We start from the raw sequence: 23,812 nt of genomic DNA on the forward strand, positions 1-23,812 counted from the left end.
CTGCAATAATTGCAGCATATAATGCCATCTTAGGGCTGAGAGGGGAACATGGTGGGAGGCACTTTTGTTGAGAACAGGATGAGGCACTAAAGGTGTGTATTCAATGAAATTAAATACAATATACCAGAGAAAAGTATCCTGAGACGAACAAATCTATAGAGAGTGTTTCAATCTATATATAATGATGAGTACAAGCAACTTAATAGCAAATGTTCCTTGTAGAAAATAGAAGACTATTTAGTTGCAGTAGAAGTTGTCGAAAAGCACAACTGACGCCAGCTGTCAGTTTCTCTTCCTTCTATGTTTAATTTCCAAATAGTTTACTGATTGTGTGTTTCAGATATATTCCATTACACCAGTTTTAATTGACTATGATAGGAGTGATGATCTCCTTTCTCTACACTGCCTATGATTCAGCCTTGATTCATAGTCTTAGATTAATGTCTGCGTTGAGCTCCCAGCTAACTTGTACAAGTCATTGACAAACCAGTTGGAAGGCAGTTTGGGCTTCTTGTTTCTAATTTGAGCAAAGCTCTTCATGTGATTTAGTCTTGATTCAAAGTCATAGATTAACGCATGTCTTCAGCTCCCAGCTAACATGCGCAAGTCATTGACAAACCAGTTGGAAGACAGTTTGGGCTTCTTGCTTCTAATTTGCCATTGTGATAGTTGATGATATAATAAGATTTCACAAAGTAAGTTGACTTTGAAAGACTGCTTGACGAGCAAAATTACAAATAAATCAATATTCAAATGGTTTTCTGAAATGTTAGAAGTCAATGAGGAGTCTAATGATGATAGTGGTGTACGGTGGGTTTCATGTTGTTGAGTCAGATTTGTAATAAATTAAAATATTAGTGCATGCCTTTTGGAAGCCTCTTAAGAGTACACTTAATCCAAGCAACACATATTCTAGGATATTCCGATATAGTACAACACCAGGCCTTCTTTAATGCATTTGTAGATTCCATTAAATCCTAGTTTTAGAAATCTAAATTGAGTTGAGGCTTCAACATGTGTTTCTTTGTTGGAGGACAGAGGCTTGAGTCAGCATGGGGGTAGGATATATACACTTCAATAGGCTAAGTAGTTGAATTGCTGTGCATAGGGGGTCCCACAAACAAGGGGGTGTCATACGTCAATTTGGTGTCTGGGTAGACAATGAATTTAAAGTTTAAAGCTAAGTCACCTGACACGGGGATTCGGGATTCGTAGGATACGGGGATTCGAGTGTCGGATTCGAACATGTTGACCCCCCAAAACATGATATGTAGGATTTGTTATATATTATTTATTAAATATATATATGTATATATATAATTAGATATTTCTTACACAAATTCTCATTAATGATACAAATTCATTGATTTCAAACATAGATCTTCATCTAGATGTTAGTTTTACCGTTTACAAAGTAAGTTAGTAACATTATAGCATGCATAGTACATACAAAATTCAAATCTGCATAAACCCTCATAAACCCTCACAAACCTCATAAACCCTCCCTCATAAACCCTCACAAACCTCATAAACCCTCACTTTTTTGAGATTCAAATCCAAAAATCAGGACACGAAGTGTCCTAACGGGACACGACCGGGATTCGATGGTGTCTTGTTAGGACATGTGGTGTCCCATTTTAGGATTCGAATTCCCATCGAATCGTGTCGGATTCGTGGGATTCGGACACGTGGCCTGTTTTGGACGAATCCGGTTTCATTGGTTTAAAGTTATATCATTATTATTATTGGCTCTTGATGTGTTGTGATTTCTGAGTTGTAATCCAAGGGGTTTTCCATAGGTCAAAAGTCAATCATAAGAAATAAAGAAAATCTGTTTGCATTGTGTTGATCTGAGACAGTGATTAGCATGAAAATTGAAACAAAATTTTTGCTTGCCTTAACTTTGAATTAGGGTAAATGCACAGGCAATAAAGTTATAAACATGCATCCTTTCATAATAACATGAGAGCTGTAATATCAAATATCTCTTAGGAATTCTCGCTGCTAAACTCTAAATGTGCTCGAGGTTGTTCTTTTTGCTTCACATGCTTCATAATTAAATGAAAAGACACAAAGCGCCATCTTTTTGAAATTGGTTCTTCCAAAAGCTATCTTTCATTACATGTAATTGCTTATTCCTTTAGTGATTGCATCATGACCGAGTCACTTGTTTGTTTTAGTCCTATAAAACACTTTACAACCATCTATCATGCTTGAGTTTTACATTTTGTATGAATATTTATTTCTGGTTAACTTTGTTTTGTTTACACAGTATGGTGGGGGTTCAGAGTTGTCGGAAAATGAATATTGTGCTGACTGTATTAAGGACGAGGCCAAAATGGCAGTTTCAGCTAATAGTTACCGAGATAAAAGGTTATCTATGAAAGATGCGGTGGAAGCTGTGCTTGCAGGACGTTATTTAGATGGGAATCAGTATTATGTTTCTAGAACATGGTAAGCTTTTGTTTTTTTTCATATGCTATTTTCCTTGATAGACAATGGCTTACTTTTAACATTGTGTTAAATTGTATTTGTTTCTTCGATTTTCACACTCAATTTCTGAGTAATATTCCACTTATCTAGGACGTTTTTTTGTTTGATATTTATATGAGGGATCAACATTGTTCTTGCTTCCTAAATTCAAAATCAGAAATTTCAGGCAGTACATGAGAATCAGTTTCTCCTTGAAAAATGATTGAAGTTCGTGTAAATCTGTTATGGCTGTTTGTGCCTGGCAGTTTTGATGTGTTCAAGTGATGCTTATAACTCATCTCTTTGATCCTGTTACTTAGGTTGATGCAATGGTTGCGGCGAAAAATTGTGGATGCACCTTGTGATGGTGATGCTGGTCCAACAGCTTCCCTTAAATGTCCTCATGGAGGCCTTCTGCCAGAACAGGCAACTGGTGCCAAGCGGCAGTTGTTGCCTGAGAATATCTGGAATTATTTTCATGAAAATGCATTGCAAATTGAACCTAATAATCCTGTAGGCTATACCCCCTTTCCATCGGATTCAGAGACTTGTGAAGTTTGTGAGATGGAATTAACACAGGCAGCCAATTTACAAGACCATCTGAGGTAAATAGAGCCATTTCTGCAGCTTGCTCTGGAATAAATAAAAGGTTCTCTGGTTTTGGGAGGGTTTGTGAGATACATTAGCTCTTTTAATGTGACAATTGGATTTTGTAATCTCACCTATTCTGCATGTTTTAGGGCAACCAAGATGGAACAACGGCAAAGACATGAACTGTTATCTTCCGGTAAAAGCATTGCTGTGGTACCCGAAGTTAGATATTATTTGGTGCCTTCATTCTGGATTGCAAAATGGAAAGCTTACTTGACAGTAAGTGGCAGGAATGCTTCTACAACAGAAGAGCCACAAAATTTGGAGCATTGTATGGAATCTATTTTGTGCAGAAAGGTATTTTCATTGAAGTGATCAGTCTTGTTAAACACCAACTTTTATTGACATACCATCTTGATTTGTGGTCATTTGAATCTCATGCTTGGTGCCCCTGAATAATTCCACTAATACTTTTTTTTTTACATTCATGCGTGAGAATTTATGCAACTTTAGCTATGAATTTTCCTAAGAATTGGGGCAGTCCTTCAACAACCCATGCAGATCTTACCAATGTCATTGTTAGATGGAATGAACAAGTGTGTTAAGAGTGTCTGTAACTGTTTTATTTTAACTACGATCTAGTATGTTTTATTAAATTCTTTGACTGTTAGAAGTTTTGTGGTCATTGTTCTTGGATTCCATAATGTGTTAATATGACATAATATATTTATAATTTAGATAACTCGAATTTTCCTTATCGATAAAGTATTTTTCAGAAGTTTTGTTAACCTCATGTGGGATTGACACGGCGCATGCCTTCATCCCTCTTTAGGTATGTCCAAAGATGATGCTATATGCTGGTATGGTTACACCTGCAAGTTTGGTTAAATCTATTACCAATATAATCCTGGAACCAACCTCTGCTTTTCTTGTTGTTTTTGGGGACTTTTTTTTAACTAGCAGCAATGAGGATTTTAAGGATTGAAATTCTTTGAATTTGGAGTTTCTTGTGGCTGTGGTGGTCTCTCTTTGAATCGTTTGTTGGTTTTTCTCCATTTTAAGTTATTTTCCCAAGAATATATTACTGTGGGGAAAAATGTAAAAACGAAAAAAATTTTGCTGCCGAAAATGAAAACACCTTAAAAATGCCAAGGAGTTGTTTTACAAGAACCTGGTATTAGATGGATAATCTCCTTGGTTTGAAGACTGAAACTTGACACCTGCAAATTTTCCTCAATAGTCAGGCTGCTGATATCAAATCTTCGCTGTTACCCTTTGATGCCTAAATTTCAGCAGCCTCCATGGCTTGTGAGTCAATTATGGATAATATGGGCACTACAAAACCAAAATAATGGCTGGAGATAAGTTGCTGTTTTGTTTTTGTGGGGGTGTTTATGCATCTGCTAGGAGTAGTCTTTTTTTTTCTCCCTTTTCTTTTGTGTTTTTTGTGCTTTGAAGACAAAAAACATATCAGTTTTTTGAATTTATCTTTAAAATGTAGAAAATCCACGAAATTCTGATCTGCTATGGTGAACAATCTGAAAACTGAAAACTAGTTTCTTTTCACTAAAACACAGAATTTCTCTACTTCAAATTTGCAGCGGAATAGGAACAAAAATAAAAGCACAATTACACAATTCAACAACACAGAATTGTTTAGGGAACCCAACTGGGAAAACCGTTTGCTTGTTATTGAGAATTCTATTGAAGAAGGTTTAACAATGGAATTTTTACAATACAATAAAGTTTCATTAGAGAACCATGTTCTCTCTGTTTACACTAAACTGAAACACTCTTGCTTGCACATTGATTCCTGCTTCCTAACCCAAGCAACTCGTCCTTCTTCAAACTCCCACAAGCCTCACCTGGGCTCGTTCTCGTTTTCTCACAAGCTCCATGCATGAACTTGTAGCTTCCTATTGCTTGGTTTCACCAACTCATGCTCACTGTTAACCACTGGAGTGGCACCTGAAGACTCCGTGCCCAAAGATAATCCAGAGGACACTTGTACCATGAGATATCGTCAGTCAACAGTGTTTTTTAACTCTAATTCTATCTTCTCATCATCTTTTTTGTACCCAGATTCCACACCCTACGGGGAATTGTAATAAGTGATACTAGTAATGATGAATTTTGAGTATGTAACAGGCCTAGGATGTTGGGACTCGATCAACAAATGAGTACACTTTGGACTGTTTTTTTTATCTGGTTAATTATCCCTTCTTTTGCAGAGGCGGATAATTTTCTAGGTTTTTCCACTCATGCTTTACCCCAAACCCGGGGTGACGGTTTGAAGGTTGAGCCCCTGACAGATCTTAGTGTCTAGAGTTGATGTATATTACGATATTAGATCACACAAAAAATTTCCTGAAATTTGGTTAGGTTTAGACAACCATTTTTTAGTTTTTTAGATTTCCCGCAGGTCAAAAATTGCAAATAAAATTGTATTTAAATTGTAATAAGTGTAGTATAGAGAAGTTTTATGGAGTATGAGTAATCAAAATTAGACCTCTCACCCTCAACTTTCTACTATGACACACTTTGAGGGGTTAATAATGTGTTTTGGACCCTCAAAACCCACTTTTCTTAAGTTTAGTGGGAAATCTGACAATTAATTAAGCCATAAATTAAATAAATGGAGAAAAATAAATATCCACACATGCTAAATGTTGTGGAAATGAGGTGGAAAATTACGGGGCAGTTAAAGTGAAGTCCCAAGGTGATGTGGACTCCTAAAATCAAAGAAAGGACATGTGCTCAAATAAAATCTAATTTCTGGCATTAAATGAAAACGCTGTTTGGAAATTCGAATTTGTGAAGTTAATGCACATTTTGGAGGATTTGGGAGAATATTTGGTGGAGATTTTTGTGGGAAATTGTCCCCACATGGGTTACCACCCATATGCATTTATCATTCCACCATAAAATTCGAATTTGGCATATAAGGGAAGAAGAAAATGATGTCCACTTGCTAAAATTCGATTTTTACACTTGGCATTGGAGCTCTGTTCAACAAATTCGAATTTCTCTTTGGGATTGTTACCTCATGCCACTTGTTTAATCACTTCTACATTGAGATTGGCTCTAATGCCATTTGTCATTGTCATTCTTCATTGGGATTTGCTCCCCACTCTCTATATAATAGAGCCATGGGCTCTCACATTGGATCAGATTGTTACTAGCTATTGTGCTTGCGAAAGTGTTGCTGCCTTGAACACTTTCAAAAATATCAATAAAGACTTGGGGGTTTCATTCATGAAGTGTTCCTCCTTTTCGAGTGCGATGAATTGTTGAGCATTGGTATAATTCCTTTTACTCATGCTTTGATTTAATTTGCTTCCATATGCTCTTGTAGATTTGTTAATATAGAGCTATCTTGCATTGACGTTTAATTTAGAAGTATGCTCTAGGTATATAATGCTCTAGTTAATTTTAAATAAATCTCTAGATTTTCTTATCATTGTTTATTGTTAAATCTATATGGAACTAATTTTTGATTGAAGTTTTGTAGAGGGAACATTTTGTTGGGATTATAGAATCAAGCGTGAGGGGAAGTCTTTGGAGAGACCAACCCACTCTTGATACATTTTTAAAGGAGCAAGCGTGAGGGGAAGTCTTTAGAGAGACCAACCCACTCTTGATACATTTTTAAAGGAGCTTTCATTTGTTCTTTGAACCTTCATAGTCTTATCTTACAAAGTGGTTTTGCAGGGATTTCGACACATAGCTTGTACACAAGCCGAGAAATTCTAAATTTAAATCTCTTTTAAAAAAAACATTGTACTTCATTTCTTTTATTTTCTATCTAAGAGCTTGAAGATGGCTAAGCAAAGACGAGAGTCTACTCTCACTCTTTAGCTTATCCTTTTGTAAATTATAATTGTACATATACATTTTATCTTGCTGATTTTTCCATTAATACTTAACTTATTTTGCAGCCATTGTTTGGATTGTTTGCTAACTTTTGTGTGGCAGATTTTGAAGAGCAACTTCCCGCAACATCTAATAAGTGTTTGCAGGGCCTTTGGCAAGTGTTGGGGGTTCGATTTCCAAGGATGTCGTGAGCCCTTTTGAGGCTTATTTTGGCCAAGTCGAGTTCACATCAGTCAAAATCTAGTCAAAATCCGCTGTAATTCATGCCAAAAGTCAATGCAGTAGTCAACTCGGTCAAACAGTCCCCAATCACCTCGAAATTCATGCCAAAGAATGCGGCCTGCAGAAATCGAAATTCTGCCCACAAAACAGAAGTCAACGCTGGTCAAATACTCCAAGTCAATGCTGGTCAACGCATGTCCTAATCCTTGAAATTTTCGGCCTCCAAAACCAGTCCAGAAATCTGCCTTCTTCCGCACATGTGAAGTAGAGAGCCTCCAAATTGTACGAACCAATCAAGAGAGGTGAGAGAAGAAGATGTGATGAGATGAATGATGTCCAAATGAGAGAAGGGTCACTTCTATTTATACACTTCGTTGAGGGTGAAGAGACACATCCATTGGGATTCATGAGCCTACATTTGACTGAGGCCGACCTTGACAATTTGTGCATGAGAAAGAATAAATTCAAAATTCCATTCTGCTTGTCAGAATGAGATGATATTTATATCAAAATTGTACCTCTCGAAAAGAGGAATCCAATGCAATAATCATCTCCATAATATGGGCTGTCCTAAGGTGGAAGTTGACCCTAGTTGCCAATTTTAACACTCCCTCTCAACTAGGGAAAATTCCACCTGCCAATCCATCATCATGCCAACTTGTCATCCTGTACCATCCCTGCCATCACTGCCCTGTACTGCTTTGCTCGACTTTGCTGAACAATGAAGAAATAATGAAGAAGAAGTGATCGAGAGTGAGTCATAAGATCATATCACTCTCCACTGGAAAAAGCCAGTCCTTGATCCTAGATCGAGTTGTTGAACACCATGAATCCTAGTCATAAGGAGTACAGTAGTACAAGATGCGTCCAGACTCCATCGGTAGTGCTATGTACCCTAACCATCCTTTCCCAACTCATTGGTTAGATGAGAGGTACTTCCCATGAGTCCCAGACTCTGGGTAGGATGTGTGCCAGGTATCAATAGGAGAAGATTAACCACTCATCCTGCTCATATGCCATAGGAGAAGGTGAATCACTCATCCTATGCATATGTCAATTGTAGGGGAAGGTGAACCACTCACCCTATACACATGCCAACCATAATGGGGTATCACAGGGGAAGGTGAACCACTCACCCTGTATCCAACGCATCATTAGGGGGAGATGAACCATGCATCCTATGGTCGCTCATAGCTCCAAGAAGTACCCCACGCTCCCCAAGAGCTCCAAAGCTCTATGTCCAACTCTTACGTGACCCTCATAGGAGGGTCGTTCCATGACTCCAAGTCTCTCTTGAAGGTTAAGAATTTGACCTTCCCCAAAGGCTGTGTCATAATGTCTGCAACTTGCTCATTGAATATATAGAAGTAGACCCCAGAGAGAAGCAACACCCAGACGTGCTCTTACGATCCACCGCACTGCTAGCCTAGTCAGCATTTGTATATCCATGTAACCTTAAATTCCTGACAGTGTATCCTAGTCCATAGTGGATTGTGCCTCGGAGATATCTCAAGTGATTCTTGGCAGCAATCCAATGGATGCGATGAGGCTCGACCATATATTGATTCAATGTGTTCACAACGAAGCATATCCCAGGATGGGAGTTGACCAAAAACATCAGGGCCCCCACAAGTTGACAATACTCGGAAGGGTTCACTAATCTGGGCCCAGTAGCACTTCCACATAGCTTCTTAAAGTTGAGTTCTATTGGAGTAGTCACGGACTTGTAGTCGACCATCCCATATCTCTTAAGTAGCTTCACAATGTATTTCCCTTGAGAAAGGAAAATCTCACTTGGCTTATGCGAGACCTCCAACCCTAGGAAATAATGCATCAGTTCTAGGTCCTTCATCTCGAAATCGGAAGCCAACTCCCTCTTGCATTGATGAATGAGAGGGTCATCACCTGTCAGAAAGAGATCATCCACATAAAGGACGAGAATGAGAGATCTGTCCTTTTCAACCTTGAAGTATAGGTTTGGGTCAACATCGCTACTTGTAAATCCCAACTTCATAAGATAACTATCAATCCTCTCATACCAAGCCCTTGTGGCTTGCTTCAACCCATAGAGGGCTTTCTTCAACTTGCATACATGTGTCTCGTGATATTCAACTTCGAACCCCTTGGGTTGTTCCACATAGAAATCCTCCTTAAGCGAACCATGCAAGAAGGCAGTTTTGACATCCATCTGGTGTAGGTTCCATCCCTGTGAGGCAACAAGGGCTACGATCGAACGGATGGTGGTATATCAGGCAACCGATGCAAATATCTCATCATAGTCTGCTCCTTCCTTATGAGAGAAGCCTCGAGCTACAAATCTGGCCTTGAATTTCTCATCACTCCCTTCAGCTCCATGTTTGATCTTGTAAAGCCATTTCGAAGTGACCACAAACTTGTCCTTGCGTTTAGGAACCACATCTCAGACATCATTCTTCATGATCGACTCATACTCCTCATCCATCGCATCCTTCCAATCTTGTTGCTTCACGACATCTTCGAATGTACAAGGCTCATATTGTACAATGGTACTCATGGTAGCTAAGTACCCTTGGTGTCTATTCGGCTTCTTGCTTTCATGAAATGTCCCCCTCAGTGTAATATGTTTCTCAGCATCTTCAAAAGTATCTTTGAGCTAGAAAGGTCTTTTTCTTGAAGTAGAGGGCTCACTAGGAGGTGGATCAATGGGACCCATTAGACCTTCCACGCCGGGCATTGGTTCATCAGACGGAGGTTCATTCTGCTTTTCTGCGTTAGCATCATCATTGTCCTTCCTAGGAATAGGAAGATCTCAGACCTTCCTAAGAGCATAATCTTCATCGAAAGTGACATCATGACTTAATTCTAGTTCCCTTTGACCATCCACATAAATTCTATATGCCTTCAAAGTTTCACTATAGCCCACAAACGTTCCTTTCTTCCCAGATGCATCTAGTTTGTTTCTTTTCTCTTTCGACACATGAAAATATACGGGACAACCAAAAATTCTAAAATGTGAAACATCAGGTTTCTTACTGGTGAAAACTTCTTCGGTTGTCTTGAAGTTCAAAGCTTGATGTGGGCATCTGTTTTGGACATACACAACGGTGTTGGCAATTTCTCCCCATAAGAACTTCAAAAAACCTTGATCATGTAGCATGGCATGGGTGGCTTCTATGATAGTACGATTATTCCTTTCGACAACACCATTTTGTTCAGGAGTATATGAAGTAGTGGTCTCTCTCTTAATGCCAGCTTCTCTACAATAGTCTTTGAATTCATTTGACTCATATTCAGTCTCATTATCGGTCCTCAATATTTTGATCTTCTTCCTTGTTTGGTTCTCGACCAAGGCTTTGAAAGAGCAGAACCATTTGACTACTTCATCCTTCTTCTTTAAGAAATAGATCCACGTTTTGTGGGAGAAGTCATCCACAAAAATAGCATAGTACAAATATCCACCCAAAGATGTCACGGGCAACATACTTGATAGATTAGAATGGACCAATTGAAGAATATCGGTGGTTTGAGTTTCACTTGAGGCGAATGGTTCCCTTGTATGTTTTCCAGCTTCACTTCCCTGACAAACACCTTCACGATTTAAGTTGAATTCAGGCATCCCTGTGACCATCTTCCTTACATTGGGCAAGGCTTTGAAATGGAGGTGGGAAAATCTCCGGTGCCATAATTCGAATTGAAGAGAAGTATCACAAGTCATTGCTCCCAACGTATTTCCTCCAACTTGATAGAGACCTTCAATCCTGAATCTAAGAGTGAAAGCATCTCTTGGGTTCCTTTTCCAAACATGAACCTTCCCATAAATGAATGTCACCTTGAAACCTTTGTCTTCCATCATAGAAATAGAAACCAAGTTCTTTTTCAAATCAGGTACATATAGCACTTCTTGCAAATGAAGAGTTTGACCTTGATTTAAGTGAAGAGTAACAGTTCCAATTCCTTTCACGGGATAAGTGGCATTATCCCCAAGTATAATCTCCATATTCGTCTTCTTTTCAACCAAGTTTGAGAGAGCTTCTTTGTACCTAGTGAAGTGCCTTGAGGCACCACTATCAATCAACCAATGATCCAATGTATCCGGAGGAGAGGCGGTGGAGAGGGCAGAAATAAGATAAAATTCTTTTTGCTTTACAACATTAACTTCTTCGTACCTGGAGTTTCTCGACTTCTTGGGAGGACGACCATTTCCAGCAGCGGGAGCATTCCTCTTTCCTTTGTTATTGAACCTGTTGTTCCTTTGATTGCCATTGCCCTTGAAGTTGTTGTTATTGTTGTCATCATCTCTTGGAGTATCCTTCTTGTGAGGACACTCTCTAGCGAAGTGGCCAAACCTGTTGCAATTAAAGCACCTTCCTTTCCTTCCTTCTTTGAATTCCGGCTTGAACCCTTATCTTTGATTCCTTGGACCAACATTGTTCCTCTCTTAGAATGAGTGGAGAAGGCAGTAGGATTGTTTCCATTTTGAGGGCTTGTCTCTTTCCATCATCCTTATTTCTTCTTGAGTGCATATGGCCAATAGTTCATCAAATCTCGGAAACTTGTCATTGTTGAGGATGGTCGTGTTAAACACATCCCAATCTCTTGTAAGGCCTCCAAGTGCACTAAGTGAGAGTTCTCTATCATTGGTGACTTCACCAATAGATATGAGATCATTCTTGATCTCGGTAATCCTCATGAAGTAGGATTGGATGGCTTCTCCTCTATCCATCTTGATATCTTTCAACTTGTTATTGAGAAAGAGAATTTGTTTTGCATTGTTTACTTTGAACATCCCAACCAGCATTAGGATTAGGTGATTTCTCTTGTAATCATAACTGCTTGTGAATGCTTGTGATTTCTCTTGTAATTATAGCTGCTTGTGAATGCTTGTGATTTCTCTTGTAATGATAACTTATATTATTATAGTGTGCTTCTGCAGCACACAGCTACCAAAGCATAAACAATAAGGAGACAAGAGACACAAAATGTAGACGATCAACCAGGGCCAAAACCTCTCCAACTTGAGAGGAAAACCCAAACGAATTCTTCTTCTTATAGAAACTTCAAGTGACGAATACCAAGACCAAGACCAAGACCCTTGACACAACAACCTCTCCAAGACCAAGTCACAAGGCTTCCTTGATTTGATTCTTCTTCCTTGAGTCAACGATGGTCAAACTGCTTGCTTTCCCCTCCTTGACTATCCTTTGGATTTCGGTTTCTTGGATCAGACTTGCAACCTTTGGCCTCTACAGAAACCCTAGTTGCAGCACGTGTGATGGATGTTGACCAACTTTTGTACCTTGTTTTCCCTTCGCTTGGATGGAAAGACTTCCTTTTGTAATTCGGCTTGATTAATACTATGACTTCTCCCTTGATTCGACTTCTAGGATAACTTTGCTAGCCTCGGCCCTTTTCTGCAGTAGATGACACCAATTTCCTTCGCACGTGTGAGGTTTATTAGCTCAAAACAGATCAGAAATAACTCGAACATGCTTCTCCTTCTTTCTTTTGTTGATTAGCTTCCTTTCTTATGATCTTCGCTCTTCCATCTCTCTCGTCTTATGCTTAGTCGAGTGTTGTCCTAATAGAGGTTGAGATCCTTCAATATATAGTGATTTTCTTATAGAAATAAGCTGACTTGCGCTAATGGGTAGGCAGACTTTCCATACTAGAAACATCTTCATCTCTTTTGAAGGCTGACATGAGGTATACCTTGTGAAAAGGTCCTGGAGGGTTCGCGGCAAAATTAACTTCACTTTTTACAATGTATAATATGCCCAAATGGGTCTTTAATCTTTGGCATTGACTCAATAGACTTTATGACTTAATGACCCAACCCTAAAAGCTCACAATGGGAGCTTTAGCTATAAATAAAATTCCTTGAGCATGAAACCCATGAGTCAAGCATTACAAATAATTTTATTTTCTTCTTTTCATCAATTACATAAAATCATGATTACACATGTCATTATGAAGACCGAACCTAGTTACATTTTTCAACACCACGTCCATAAGATTAAACTAATCTTTATGCCCTCTTTTTAATTTAATTTTTCCTTTGACTTTGGTACCACGAATTGATAAACCTTTTCTACATATTTAATAAAAATTGACACCTTTCATAACCATTCTATAAACATCATTTAATTTAATTAAGGATAAAAACCCTATCTCTACTCAGCCATTGCCATGTCATCACTCTTGGTGCGTCATCATCGCACAATCAATTGAATGCTGCCACATCAACAATTCTTTGGGGTTTTGGTCCATAGATTAGGTCTTCAACTTTGACTGAGCATTTCTCCCAAACCGTGAAGGCCCATGGGACGCTTCACATACCATCAGAATCAACATAACGAGGAGAATTCGATGACAAGAGTCTCCAAGACAAACTAATTGGTCTACATCGTGAAAATCCTCAACGATTGCGGGGCGTGTCCATCGTCTAGGAAGACTAAACCCTAGAGCTAGGGTTTCATTACCACATCATCAAGTTGGACACCATCACATCAATGCCCCCCAAACCCTGACATTAATGCTGATATCTACACTCACTCTACATCCGACACCTATTTGCACCTACGACACCTGTACCTGCTTTGACAACAATGACAACATACTCAACGGACTTCGCTTTTCCCTCTACTAGATCCTCTCTTTTGAGTGTGCCATTGGACATCTTGTGTTGAAGTCGCTCTGTTCCCGTTTCCAACCTGGGATTTCTTACAGTCACAAGCAAAGTGCCCGTAATCCAAGGGTTGAATATGTTTCCATTCTCCTTGAGGCAGAAGTATCTTAGCAGGGAGGCCTTTATCCAAGTCCATTTCTACCTAGATTTTGGCTCTTGCAAGTTGTTGACCCGTTGGCTCTGCTCGGTCTAGATACCTTCCTACTCCATTTCCATTTGCTTTCAAGCATTCGTCGCTCCAGCTGGACAAGGGTAGCTGAGGGAGCTTAACCGAGACTGATTTTGCTGTGGGAATATCCTCATTCAGATTGAAGTCCAGAGACCAGGCATTTAGGTACATTCCTCTTGTGCCAAAAAGATACAGTCCATTCCTAAAAGCAATGTCTTTATCCCCCTTGCATTCAAAGAGAAAAACAAAAAAGCTGTTTCCAATTGCAAATACCCCTAGGTTACCATAAATCATGGGCTTCCATGATTTATCAACCCACTGTTCTACAAATTTGGGCGAGGGCCATATGCCCATGAACTTTCTGATCAAGGAACGATCAATGAAGGATACGGTAGTCTTTCGGAAGCCCAAGGGAAGCACTACCGTAGGTATATTCTCCGCTTTCTTAACAAATTTAGGATGCTTCTCCTTTGGCCTAGGAATGGAATTAAGCTTCGATATCAGGGCACAGAAGGCAACAACCTTATCACCTAAGGGAAGGGCCCGTCACGGGCCTGTCGCCATTGGGAATCAACAAAGAAACACCAGCGCGACGCTTCAATGGTTTGTAGGATCGATGTCAAGTTGTACAACATGGAGTGTTTCACGCAAGAAACCACAAATATATTTCTTCTTTAGCATCAAACAAAATATTGTTTGTTTACTACGCGCTCTTAATTTGCATGCACGACTCCATAACCCAAACGAATAAAGCACTGGTCATTCCCTTCTATCCACCATCGCCAAACCATAAATCAAAATCCATCTTTTCCTTTTTGTTTAAAGTTGTAAAGCTCTCTTTTACTCCCACTCCATATTAAATGAAGTGAGCCTAGAAACCCATAGGGAAACCCCGTTGGTTAGGATTCTATTTTCCCTAGCCTAAAGCGCATACGAGAGTTGGTGAGGTGACAATGACCATCCTCTTACTTGCACAAGTCTTCACCTAGGTGATTGGGACTTTTACACTTTCGTGGATGAAAGATTTTGTGGTAATAGTGTGAACATGGATTTCTTCTTTTCTTTGTGCTACGATAGTTCATTTCTGCGTAATGAACAAAATTGCAAATAACACCTATAAACTTCCACATGAAAAGGATGATGGAAAATGAACTTTTTTCTAGAATGTGTGGCTTGAAGTTGGCCAGTCATCTGCCTTAATTTTTGTGGACCACGTATGCTAACCATCAACAAAAGCTTGGTTTTGGATTGATGATTCATATTGTATCTTTTTTCAAGAAGTTTTTGTCCCATTTGACATGAAGCCGCACACCAATTTATGATGATTAACTGTATCATGAATGCCTTTTGTGTTTGGCGTTTTCTTCATGTTTTTGGGTTTTACATTTTCACATTTTCTTCCTTTAAAAATACATCCAGTTAGATTTTTACATGTGTGGAAGTAGTTGTTTCTTTACTGCACTTACTAGTATTATCTGTGCCCAGGTATATAGCATATGGGTGTTTTAGTATGACTTTTATTCAGAATATTTGTTGGACATTGGATAAACCAACGCTCCCCGTGTGTTTCGCGACATGGACTAACCACCTCTCGTGGATCCTTATCTTTGGCGATGCGCGATCGTTGTCTAAGACTTCCGGGTTTTGGTCGCAATCATGATCCCCAACAAGTGGTATCAGAGTGTAGGTCACGAGTTCAATACACACCCGACTCACGTTGTGGGGGAGATTATTGGACATTGGATAAACCAACGCTCCTTGTGTGTTTCACGACATGGACTAACCGCCTCTTGTGGATCATTATCTTTGGCAATGTGATCGTTGACTAAGACCTGCGGGTTTTGGTCCAACGACAATCGTGATTCCAAACAATATTAAAGCAGTTATATTGCAGGAAACTTTCTTTTTGTCTGCTTGCCTCCTGGATTTTCAAGGGAGATTTCTCCATGTGAGATTACGTGAATAGTTTTAACCTGACTATATTATTCAGGGTAGATTTGATACATAAACACTTAGGGTGGAATTGTCTTGTATTCAAAGTATATCTGCCGATGGGATAGTTGATATTTTCCTTTTAAACAGTCTCATTGTCAAGGATTTGGTAGATCTAGGAAGTTTAGGGAGAATTAAGACCCTGGTTGCTAGTTACTGCTGGAACTTACCTTTATTTGTCATGTTATTCTCGGCTTGTAATGGAATAATGTTTTTTGTGAATGTTGTGAAGTTTATTCTTTTGATTTTCTGTGTCCTTTGTTAGTTTATCGAATGAGAGATCTTCACCTTTGTTGAAACAGAACGTAACCTGCATGTGGTTTGTTTGTTTGCAATCTTATATAATTGTTTGAGATCACTCTATGGGTAGGATAATCCGTTTCCTTGTTTTATTTCATAATAGGATGCAGGGAGGATTGTTTATATATATATTTTGTTTGTTGATTAGTCATACTCATAAATCTTACTTTGTGATTGAGCTCATTTATAACCAATGTTACATTTATTGTTTTCGGCAATTTATCTCCAGATGTCCAAAAAATAAATTATCAGCAATATCGGGGAAAAATATAGGAAAATTTAAATATAATTACAAAAATAATAATTTTTTCTCAATTTTTAAATTATTAAAACAACATCAACAGCAAATAAACACTTTTGTACATAAATATGAAAAGAAAATTGATATATAAGATGTCAAGTGATGCACCAAACATCGATATTGAAGTATGATATTTGTCCTGAGTCATAAGATCTAATAGAATGATACAAAAGAATATCAAAACAAAAAATAAATGTATGTCATAAGATTGAATCATAGCAATTGAAACAATGGATTTCCCTTGTTTCCTCCTCATCAAGATCACCCTCTGAGCATTAAAATAAGATAGAAAAGGCTTACTATCCTAATCAATGATTTTGCTTGAGTGAAGTGTACATTTTAACTAGGGTCATGAATAATTGAGTGAAGTGTACATTTTTATTAGGGTCAGGAGGAGCTCAACAGTCAATTCTACCAACATCGAGATACATAGAGGGCTTGACGATCTTGAATAAATGTTAGTTCCATACCCTTGTACATCACAGGATGTTTTAGAAATGTTGCAATCCCGCCAATCCTAAAATCCTAAAAACTGTTAAGTTTGTTGGATTTTGAGTGGCATCTAAAATTCTACTTGTAGAAATTTCTGTTTTCCCACCCCGGTTTTCAGTTTCTCCTTATTTCTCCCATGTAGTTAAATGCCCATTCCCATAACCATACATTTAACAGACTGAAAAAAATAAATATTGCTGAAAACACAAATTCTGGAAATTTTTCAGAATGCTGGAAATTGCAGAATTAAAAATCAGCAATTAAAAACAGCGATTAAAACACATTAAAACACTGATATTTTTGGTCAACTTGACCCTGGAAAAACCCCCTACAGCTCTTGGGGAAAACCAGTTTGAGAGCTCTTCTTTATTTCTGAAAATTGTCTTTTTACAGTGAGAATTATTCAGCAAAAAATCAGCAAGCAAATTTACAACTTATCTCCTTTCCCGTGCCTCACAGCAATATGGAAATTACAGCAAACAGGACAGTAATAAATGCTGTACGACCTCCGTTTTGTGTGCAGAAAAATCAGCAAACTGCTCCTCGATTTTTGTGCAAAAATCTGCCTTTCACTATGTGCTGAATCAGCTGTACAAATCTGCTCAACTGCTGCCTTGGAATGTGTGCCAAGCTGCTGTCTCCTTCTCCTCCCTGCTCAGAAATCTCTCTTGCTCTCTTGCTCTCCTTCTCCCAATCTACTCATGAAAGAATGAATGATCTTTTCCTCCTTTTCCTCCTTTAATATAACTCCAAGTTACTTTTGGGTGATCCAAGTGACTTTTGGGTGATCTCTAAATCCAATGGCTGAAATAGATTTAGATCAATGGTTGAGATTAAATGCTCATTTAAATCTCACTTTCTATTTTTTAATTCACCCCACTTTAATAAAGACCCACTTAGTCATTTATTTCCAAAGTCACTTTTCATTTCTAATTTTTCATTGACTTTATAAAAGTCACTTTAAAATTAGACTTAATAACTTTATCACTTAAAGTCACTTTTAAATTAGATTTAACTTTATAAAATTATAAAGTCACTTTAGGAGAAAAATTAAATTCTTTTGGACACTTTTCCCTAGGCCAAAGATCAAAGCCTAAGGGAACCACCTGTCCTCCGGTACCAAATTTCAACACTCCCTCTTACCGAGGAAGGTGTTCCTCACCACACCCATCTTGTCTCTGAAGTAGACATGCTTGCCCCGTGGTAAGGCTTTGGTAAGGATATCTGCAACCTGCTCATCAGTGGAAATATACTCAAGCTTCACAGCTCCCTTCTGAACATAGTCTCTGATGAAATGATATCTGATCCCGATATGCTTTGACCTGTCATGAAATACTGGATTCTCCGTGAGTTTAATGCAACTCTGATTATCACAGTAAATCACTGAAGGTCTCAACGGCTGACCAAATAAGCCAAACAACATCTTGCGAAGCCAGATAGCCTCACAACTAGCTAGACTGGCTGCCATATACTCTGCTTCCGCTGAACTCAGTGCTACTGACTGCTGCTTCCGGCTGAACCATGACACTACTGCTGAACCCAACCCAAAACAACACCTGAAGTGCTCTTCCTATCAGAAGCACAACCTGCCCAATCAGAATCAGTGTATCCTGCCAATCTCACTCCATCTCCCTGCCTGTAGTCCAGACCATAATCCACTGTCCCCTGCAAGTACCGCAAAATGTGTTTTGCAGCCACCCAGTGAACCTTCCTAGGCTCACACATAAACTGACTCATCGTGTTGACTGCAAAACAGATATCTGGTCTAGTGTTGACCAAATACATCAAGGAACCAATCAGCTGCCTGTACAATGTGGGATCCACCAACTCGGAATCCGAAGCATGAAGCTTCTTCCAGTTGGTGATCATCGGTGTCGACATGGCTCTACAATCCTCCATGTGGAATCTGCTAAGGATGTCCACAATATACTTCCCCTGCCCCAGGAAGAAATGCCCCTCCTCCTGCCACACCTCCAAACCCAAAAAGTAATGCATCAAGCCGATGCCCTTCATCTCAAACTCCGCCGCAAGATCTCTCTTGCAGTGCTCTATGAGTCTCTCTGCACCTGTAATGATCAAGTCATCCACATACAGCACCAGAATGAGAGGCTCCTCACCAATCACAATAAAGTAAAGGTTCGGATCTGCCTCACTCTTTGTGAAACCCATCCCCTGCAAGTATGCATCTATCTTGGAGTACCAAGCTCTGGGAGCTTGCTTCAGGCCATAAAGGGCCTTCTTCAATCTGCACACATGGGACTCCTTCCCATGCACCTCAAAGCCCTGTGGCTGCTCAATGTACACCTCCTCCTGTATGAAGCCATTGAGAAATGCGGTCTTCACATCCATCTGGTGGATCTTCCAACCCATCTCTGCTGCTATCGATATAATGGAGCGGATCGAAATATATCGAGCCACGGGAGCGAAGGTCTCCTCATAATCAACTCCCTCTACCTGGGAGAACCCTCTAGCCACAAACCTCGCTTTGAATTTCTCAATGCTGCCATCTGCAGCATGCTTTACCTTGTAAAGCCATCTGGAAGTAACCACGGATTTGCCCTCAGGCCTCGGCACCACCTCCCAAACATCATTCTTCATGATAGAAGAATACTCCTCCTGCATGGCCTCTCTCCAGACCTGCTGGCTAGCTGCCTCCTCATAGATAGAAGGCTCAGAGTCAAGGATGCTGGTAACCATCGCCATATAGCTACAGAACCTCTCAGGTGGTCTACTCTCTCTGACCGGCCTCTTCGGCTCAGCAACAGATGTGGCATCTCTCAAGGTGTCCTGAAGCCACTTGGGCTTCCTCTTCCCTGAGCATGCTTCTCCCATAGGAGAATGAAACTCCTCCTCCTCATCACCATCAGTAGCCTGAACTCCTGACTGTCTGTCTGCTGTCCTCCTGCCTGCACCTGAACCTGTAGAAGTTGAGGTACCGTGTGAACTGTCCAGCAGTGGACTCCCTAGTGAACTGCTCTGTGAACTGCTCTGCATGCTGCCCGGAGCACCACCCCTCTGGCTCGGCGAGCCACTGCTCACTGATGGACCTGCCATCCTCATAGATGTACCTCCGGATCCTCCTGATCCCTGCCCACTAGATCCTTGCGACTGACTCAACTGCTGCTGAGGGTCTGGCTGATCCAGATACTCTAACTCCCGTGACCTCCTAAAGGCCCTGTCCTCCTCGAACTTCACATCCCGTCTGACAACAACTCTCCTCTGTGCAGGAATGTAAATCCGAAAGGCCTTTGAGGTCTCACTGTAGCCCACAAAGATACCCTTCTCTGCGGTGGGCTCTAGTTTGGTCCTCTTCTCCTTGGGTATATAGGAGTATGTAATACATCCAAAGATATGAAGATGACCAAGATCAGGCTTCTTCCCAGAGAAGGCCTCCTCCGGAGTCATGTGCCCCAAGGCACGATGCAGACTCCTGTTCTGCAAGTAAACAGCTGTGTTGCAGGCCTCTGCCCACAAGAACAATGGCAACCCCTGATCATATATCATGGCTTTGGCAGCCCCTATGATGGATCTGTTCTTCCTCTCCGCAACCCCGTTCTGCTGGGGGTTGTAAGGAACAGTGAACTCCCTCCTAATACCTGCCTCCGCACAATAATCAACAAACTCTCCAAGGGTATACTCTCCTCCATTGTCCGACCTCAGGGACTTGATCTTTCGACCTGTCTGAGTCTCCACAAGAGCTCTGAACTCCTGAAACCGCTTGAAGACCTCACTCTTGGTCTTCAAGAAATAAATCCAGGTCCTCCTGGAGTGATCATCAATGAATAAGACATAGTACTCATATCCACTCAAGGAAACATGAGACATCCGACCGCTCACATCGGAATGAATCAAATCAAGTATCCCCGTCGCTCTGCTGTCACTGCTGGGAAAAGGGGATTTGGCAAACTTGCCCATCGCACAACTTCTGCAAGTATCAAAGTGATCAGTACTGAAATCTGGCACACCTGTAGTGATCTCCCGCAATGTCCTCAAGGCTCCATGATACATATGTCCCATCCTGCGGTGCCAAATATCACACAGCTCAGAACTGCTAGCTCTGCTGTCGGTACTACTGCTCAATGCCAAAAGGGGCTGAAATGCAAACTTGTACACCTTTGCATGGCGTACACCTATCACTCTAGCTGAATCAGCTGGAGTGCCCCTGGGATACATCAACACCTGTCCTCCCCTGAACAGTACCTCATATCCTCTGTCCTCCAAAGCTGAGACGGATATCAGGTTCTTCCTCATCCCTGTCACATAAAGAACCTCTGACACCTTCAAGGGAGGTTTGGACTCCCTCTGAAATGTCACTGTCTCGACCCCGACTGCTCTAACAACTCTGTCATCACCGAGTACTACCTCAATATCAATGCCACTCTCTGAAAGCTCTGAGAAGTACTCCGGGACTCCTGTCATGTGACGTGAAGCCCCACTGTCCACATACCAGATACCTGAAGATGCTCCGCTAATCGAGGGAAAAGCATGCTCCCTCTCAACCTGTGTGGCAGGTGATCCTGTACTAGAGGACTCACACGTAGTGAACGCAAACTCTCGGTCAAAACGACCAGCAAAGTCCTCAATCTCTGCTGAAGCTGCCACGTCCTGGTTCTTCCCCTTCTTCTTCTTCTTCTCCGGACACACAACTGCATAGTGTCCCATCTTTTGACAATTCCAACACTTCACCTTGGAATAGTCCTTCTGTGAGTTACCCTGTTTACCTTTACCTTTGCCTTTGCCCCCACCACCGCTTGTGGAAGCCTGCTTCTTCCCTTTGCCTTTCTTGCCTCCTGCCATCAGTGCTACGTCCTCATCCTGCTCAACTGGCTTGGCTGCCCCAAGCTGTCCTTTCCTGATCTCTGTCTGAATACAATCATCCCAAAACCTCTCCCATGTGGGAAGGGTCTCACGTGCACAAACCCCATCAGCAAAGTTCAACCATGAACGGGGGAGGCCATTCACTGCAATATGCACCAACTCAGTGGATGGAATGGCCTCTCCAATCGTTGCCAACTCATCTCTCACATTGGTAATCTTTGTGAGATATCCAGCTGCACTATCATTCCCCATCTTAATGTTCTTCAGCTTCTCCTTCAGGACCATCTTCCGGTTCTCATTGGTACTCTGGAAGAGATTGGACAATGCTGTCCACATCTCATGGGCATTGCTCTTTCCTCTCACATGAGGAATGCAATGGTCTTTGATTCCGTCTAGAATCAGCCTCTTACCCTTATTGTTCTTCTTTTTATACTCAGCCAACTGAGTAACATCAGTGGGCACAACAACAGGGTTCTGTGCGGTATGCACCATGATATCCCAGACTTCTGCCTCCTCAAAGATACTCTGCATTCTCTCCTTCCAAACGCTGTAATTTATATGCCCATGCAGCCTATCCTCCACCCTCAATCCCAATGACATCCTGCTGTCCTAAAACTGAAAAATAGCACTGCTTTAGTAAAGATAAAACTGCTGTTTATGAAAAAATCAGCTTGCTGGAATTTTCTGAGTGAAAAATTAGCAACTGTAATTTTTCCTTTTGCTGTCCCAAACTGCGCTTCAGCACTCAAGCTCTGATACCATGTAGAAATTTCTATTTTCCCACCCCGGTTTTCGGTTTCACCTTATTTCTCCCATGTAGTTAAATGCCCATTCCCATAACCATACATTTAACAGACTGAAAAAAATAAATATTGTTGAAAACACAAATTCTGGAAATTTTTCAGAATGCTGGAAATTGCAGAATTAAAAATCAGCAATTAAAAACAGCCATTAAAACACATTAAAACACTGATTTTTTTGGTCAACTTGACCCTGGAAAAACCCCCTACAACTCTTGGGGAAAACCAGTTTGAGAGCTCTTCTTTATTTCTGAAAATTGTCTTTTTACAGTGAGAATTATTCAGCAAAAAATCAGCAAGCAAATTTACAACTTATCTCCTTTCCCGTGCCTCACAGCAATCTGGAAATTACAGCAAACAGGACAGCAATAAATGCTGTACGACCTCCGTTTTGTGTGCAGAAAAATCAGCAAACTGCTCCTCGATTTTTGTGCAAAAATCTGCCTTTCACTATGTGCTGAATCAGTTGTACAAATCTGCTCAACTGCTGCCTTGGAATGTGTGCCAAGCTGCTGTCTCCTTCTCCTCCCTGCTCAGAAATCTCTCTTGCTCTCTTGCTCTCCTTCTCCCAATCTGCTCATGGAAGAATGAATGATCTTTTCCTCCTTTAATATAACTCCAAGTGACTTTTGGGTGATCCAAGTGACTTTTGGGTGATCTCTAAATCCAATGGCTGAAATAGATTTAGATCAATGGTTGAGATTAAATGCTCATTTAAATCTCACTTTCTATTTTTTAATTCACCCCACTTTAATAAAGACCCACTTAGTCATTTATTTCCAAAGTCACTTTTCCTTTCTAATTTTTCATTGACTTTATAAAAGTCACTTTAAAATTAGACTTAATAACTTTATCACTTAAAGTCACTTTTAAATTAGATTTAACTTTATAAAATTATAAAGTCACTTTAGGAGAAAAATTAAATTCTTTTGGACACTTTTCCCTAGGCCAAAGATCAAAGCCTAAGGGAACCACCTGTCCTCCGGTACCAAATTTCAACACTACTTTCTCCGTATGAAATCCATTGAGGTCGGAACCACTCTCATAGATCCCAACTCAATTAATGGTAACATTAAAAATTAAGTAAAAGTGACTTTAAGAATTTAATATTACCATTA

At 40.2% G+C, this 23,812-nt stretch overlaps 1 protein-coding gene across 5 annotated transcripts in view; it reads left to right on the forward strand.

The window, feature by feature from the left end:
* Positions 1 to 23,812, forward strand: part of UBP26 (ubiquitin-specific protease 26) — a 231,549-nt gene that overhangs the window by 149,638 nt on the left and 58,099 nt on the right. For all 5 annotated transcript variants that reach the window (XM_089428211.1, XM_089428214.1, XM_089428213.1 and 2 more), the window contains 3 exons: positions 2,273 to 2,454; positions 2,793 to 3,077; positions 3,213 to 3,420. In XM_089428211.1, the coding sequence (XP_089284337.1) occupies positions 2,273 to 2,454; positions 2,793 to 3,077; positions 3,213 to 3,420 (675 nt within the window). The remainder of the gene's footprint in view (positions 1 to 2,272; positions 2,455 to 2,792; positions 3,078 to 3,212; positions 3,421 to 23,812) is intronic.

The sequence above is a fragment of the Pinus tabuliformis genome, chromosome 4_2, assembly GCF_031772625.1.
Source record: "Pinus tabuliformis cultivar Carrire ecotype Pingquan chromosome 4_2, CPIR1, whole genome shotgun sequence".
Taxonomy (NCBI): Eukaryota; Viridiplantae; Streptophyta; class Pinopsida; order Pinales; family Pinaceae; genus Pinus; species Pinus tabuliformis.